The sequence below is a fragment of the Loxodonta africana genome, chromosome 4 (genome assembly GCF_030014295.1).
Source record: "Loxodonta africana isolate mLoxAfr1 chromosome 4, mLoxAfr1.hap2, whole genome shotgun sequence".
Classification (NCBI taxonomy): domain Eukaryota; kingdom Metazoa; phylum Chordata; class Mammalia; order Proboscidea; family Elephantidae; genus Loxodonta; species Loxodonta africana.
The window spans coordinates 94,018,053-94,023,033 of NC_087345.1; the positions used below are offsets into that span (position 1 = coordinate 94,018,053).

Genomic DNA, 4,981 nt, shown 5'->3' on the forward strand with positions numbered 1-4,981 from the left:
TTTTCCCCATCCACCTTCCCCTCATGTCCTTACTCCCTTGCCTAAAAAGTCTGTATTCAACGATTCCGCATTATGATCACTCTTATGACAACAGTCTTAAGTTCTTTGTATTTCTTCTATCTTCTCACTTCTCTGGCCAATTTCAGTGCTTGTTAACTTCAGATATCCACCCACTCTCTTCTCTCCCAAAGTAGTTGAAGGTTGCTAGAGAAAATCATTTGTTGCACATTAAATCTCAAATAAGCACTCAACACTGACGTAGAACTCTATTTCATTTCTTTAGAAAATCTGCTTGCCCACTCCGCAAGCAGATTATTTCACTCTCTCATCACTCTGCAAATTACTCTTGACCCTCTTCACTTTCCATTAATGAGCCCACTTAAATATTTATTGCAAAAATAAAACCAATTGGAGGGGAACTGCTTCCTTCCCAATAGCAAACCTACTGACCCCATGCCTGGTCAATGGATGAAGTAAACTTGCCCCCACCTAAGGCCATACTTTGCTTCTTGCCTGAAATTGAACTGTTTGCGTTGTCTCAGAGATACCATTTCTGCAATGTTTTCTTATTCTTCCTACAATTTCTCCCACTCTGCTAGATTATTATCAATAGACTGTAAACATCCTCCAATAACTTTAATAATAAAACAACAGTAACAAAGCCTAAGAAACTAAAGCATGAACAATAAAGATGAACAGGAATTTGACGGAGGATTGAGGTCCTACAGAAAAGATTACTAAGGTTTTAAAAAATCTAGAGACTTAAAGAAGTTTATCGTTTCTGTATATGAATTTTTACGTAGGCATGAAACTTTTTGAATAGAGAAGAGGGCTGGAACACTTGGAGATGTGTCAGGCATAAGAAGAGGCTTTATCTGACTTCTTTCTTACATTCCAAAGAACATACTGAAGACAATGAAAAACCACAGTGCTGTCTCCGAGTTCATCCTCCTTGGGCTGCCTATTGATCCCCAGATCCAGACTCTGCTTTTTGTGTTATTCTTGGTGATTTATCTCTTAACCATGATGGGAAACTTGATGATGCTGTTGGTGATCAAGGCTGATTCTCACCTCCACACACCCATGTACTTTTTCCTGGGACAACTGTCCTTCCTGGATCTCTGTCACTCATCTGTTACGGTACCCAAGCTGCTAGAGAACCTACTGTCTGAGAAAAAAACCATCTCAGTAGAGGGCTGTCTGGCTCAGGTCTTCTTTGTGTTTGCCACTGGGGGCACCGAATCCTGCTTACTGGCTGTTATGGCCTATGACCGCTATGTTGCCATCAGCTCTCCTCTACTGTATGGCCAGATCATGAACATGCAGCTCTGCGCGGGGCTTGTGTGGGGTTCGTGGGGCTTAGCTTTTCTGGATGCTCTCATCAATATCCTTGTGGCTCTCAATTTAAACTTCTGTGATGGTCACAATATCCACCACTTCAGCTGTGAGCTCCCTTCCCTCTATCCTTTGTCTTGCTCTGATATTTCTGCAAGTTTTACTGCCCTTCTCTGCTCCAGTCTTGTGCATTTCTTTGGAAATTTCCTCCTGATCTTTTTCTCCTACGTTCGCATTATCTCCACCATCCGGAGCATCAGCTCCACCACAGGTAGAAGCAAGGCCTTCTCCACCTGCTCGTCCCACCTCACTGCCGTGAGCTTCTTTTATGGCTCGGGATTGCTCCGCTATCTCATGCCAAACTCAGGATCCACTCAAGAGTTAATTTTCTCCCTGCAGTACAGTGTGATCACTCCCATGCTGAACCCCCTCATCTATAGCCTAAAGAACAAGGAGGTGAAGGCAGCAGTGAGAAGAACATTGAAAAAATGTTTCTAGTGTTTTAAATAATAGACTACAATGTCAGAATGATGAGGAAACTGGGTATTACTGCAATATGCAGTGCCTGGATATTATGGAGAATTCTCCAATATCGGAATCTGCAAGATAAGTTACACCTTCTTTTTCTGAAACGTATTTTTTAAAAAGGTAGACAACTATTTTCTTGATATGACACAAGCTTTGTCCTAGTCAGAGGAAGGTTAATGAATAAGGTAAATCTCTTGCCTAGCAATTTTTCTTACAAAGATTGTTAATCATGGTGTCCCAACACCCCTCACCACAGGGCAATATTCTAACCCAGGAATGAGCACATGATCAATGTCAGGCCACTGACTTTGTTAGGAATTTTAATCTTGAGGAAAGATTCAGAGAGGCAGAAATCAGTCATTCTGGTTGCAGTGCTCTAACAGCTTGTTATGAATTGAATTGTGTCCACCCAAAAAATACGTGTTGAAATTCTACCCCCTGTACCAGTTAATATGATCCTGTTGGAATATAGGAGCTTTCTTGTGTTATGTTAATGAAGCCATACCAGAGTAGGGTGCGTTCTAAAACTAATCACTTTTGAGTTTGTAAAAAGGAGAATAGACACGGAGACACACAGAGGGAAGATAGATGCCAAGGAATGTCATGGAATGCTGAAGAACTACTGGGACTACCAACAAGGAAGGGGCCTGCCCTAGAGCTGATACCCTGATTTGAACTTTCAGCCCCCAAAACTATGAGACAATAAATTCTTGTTCTTTAAAGCCACCAATTTGTGGTATTTTTTGCTATGGTGGCACTAGCAAACTAAGACCCAGTCTATCTAAGTGCCTCTGCTGAGATCACTGGAGTTATCCTGATTCTGTCCTTTTAAGGACAGATTATAAGGGCATGTATATTAAGGGATCATAATAAGGGCATATTTATTAAATATTTACATCTTGTCAGGCAGTGTGCCAAGCATATTACATACTCTATTTAAATATCACAACAAATGTTTTAGGTAAATATTTTGTTATCCCTGTTTTAGAGAAGAGAACACTGAATCAAAGAGATAAGTGGTTGAGTTGGAATCCAGGACCAAGGAGACTTACCCTAGAGCCTGTTTTCCTGACTGCCTTGGTACACTGACTCTCCCTCAATGCTGTGAGGTATCCTGGACCCTGCTCATGAATTTCTTTTAATGCTTTGTTGTTTTGTTTTATTTTGCTTTGCTTCGTTTTGCTTACATAAGTCAGACTTAAATTCTCTGCAAGGAAAAGATCTATAAGTTATACACTGAAGTTGTCAAGGATTTCATTTTACTTGGACCCACAATCAACAGCCATGGAAGCAACAGTCAAGAAATAAAATGACATATTGTTTTGAGTAAATCTGCTGCAAAAGACCTCTTTAAATTGTTGAAAATCAAAGGTGTCACTTTGAGGACTAAGGTGTGCCTGACCCAAGCTGTGATATTTTCAACTGCCTCCTATGCATGCGACAGCTGGAGTATGAGTAAGGAAGATGGAAAAAGAATTGATGCCTTTGAATTATGGTGTTGGCAAAAAATATTGAATATACCATGGACTGCCAGAAGAACAAACAAGCCTGTCTTGGAAGAAGTATAGCCAGACTGCTCCTTGGAAGCAATGATGGCGAGACTTTGTCTCACATACTTTGGACATGTTATCAGGAACAAGTCCCTGGAAAGGGACATCATGCTATGTAAAGTAGAGGGTCAGCAAAAAAGAAGAAGACCTTGACAAGATGCATTGACACAGTGGCTGTTACAATGGGCTCAAGCATAGCAATGATTGTGAGGATGGTGCAGGACTGGGCAGTGATTCATTCTGTTGTACGTACATACGGTGGCTATGAGTCAGAACTGACTAGACAGCACGTAACAACAACCACAGTGGAACTGCAGGTATAGGCATTCAGGGACAATTGGAATATTTGAAATCGTTGATTGAACCTAGATATGTCCAATAAAAAAAAAAATAGAGACTATAAATAACACATTTATTTATGCCACTTCAAACTGTTTTCCTGGTGGTCAACCATCTCCAGCTGTAAGAGGACCCATGACAAGGGAAGTTTTCCCAGCTTGCTCACACTCCTAGACATGTTTCTCTGCTACTCAACTCTAATGATACTGCAGAAATGGCAGAACGTGAGAGTCAATGGCAGAGCAAGTGCTGGGCAGGGCCTGTGGCAAGCTCCAAGAGGAAAGCCACAGAATTGTGACGAAGCTCGCTTGCATCATAGAACACAGTTGGAAGATTAGTGTTGAGAAGATGATTTGGGAAAGGTGTGTGGATTAACACTATCATGGTAAAAAATGATTTATTATTTCTTTCTCAAATTACCTTTTGCTTTTTACTTATAAGCTTTCACCTGCGATCCTCCCCTCTACTCCCACTCCCCAGCAGCAGAGAATATAAACTCAGGGAGAGGAAGGGCATATTCTGATATCTTCACTACTTTTTGAATAATATTAAAATAGTTTCAAGCATGCTTGATGCATGGTACATACATTTCAAATATATGAGAATGTACCAAGAATATGAGAATATAAAAAATATGAGAATATACCTGGAATGAATTCTAACCAGAAGGGCCCTACTGCCAAAGCAGTTCAAAATAACAGCTGGGCTAGGTGGTGGTCATGCAAAAGCTCAACGATATGATTTTCATTCACCAAGGCTGATCTGCTTTGTCATCGGTGAAAATTATTTTTGGTAAAGGTTGCACACACTAGATACCTTCTATTTTTTATTTCTATTTTGAATGGGATTTTAAGGATTCTATTCTGTTGGCCTAGTGATTAAGAGCTATGGCTGCTAACCAAAGGGTCAGCAGTTTGAATCCGCGAGGCACTCTTTGGAATTTCTATAGGGCAGTTCTACTCTGTCCTATAAGGTCACTATGAGTCGGAATCGACTCGACGGCACTGGGTTTCTGGGTTTTATTACATTTAAGTTTACTGCTTTGTTATTTTTAGTATATAGGAATGCTGTGGATTTTTGCATATCAATCTCGTGTTTTTTCAACTTTGCTGAATTATCTTCCTAGCTCAAATGATTTTTTTTGTTGATTTATTAAAATTTTAAATTATTTTTATTAGTTTATCTTCAAAAAGGGGATTTTTTTTCTTTTTCTATTTTTATATATATAT

At 39.9% G+C, this 4,981-nt stretch overlaps 1 protein-coding gene across 1 annotated transcript; it reads left to right on the top strand.

The window, feature by feature from the left end:
• The first annotated feature begins 714 nt into the window (after positions 1 to 714).
• LOC100659216 (olfactory receptor 8S1-like) lies at positions 715 to 2,104 on the top strand. Its single transcript, XM_023540002.2, has one exon. It carries the CDS (start codon positions 916 to 918, stop codon positions 1,831 to 1,833), a length of 918 nt encoding a protein of 305 aa, XP_023395770.2. The 5' UTR covers positions 715 to 915; the 3' UTR covers positions 1,834 to 2,104.
• Positions 2,105 to 4,981: the final 2,877 nt, after the last annotated feature.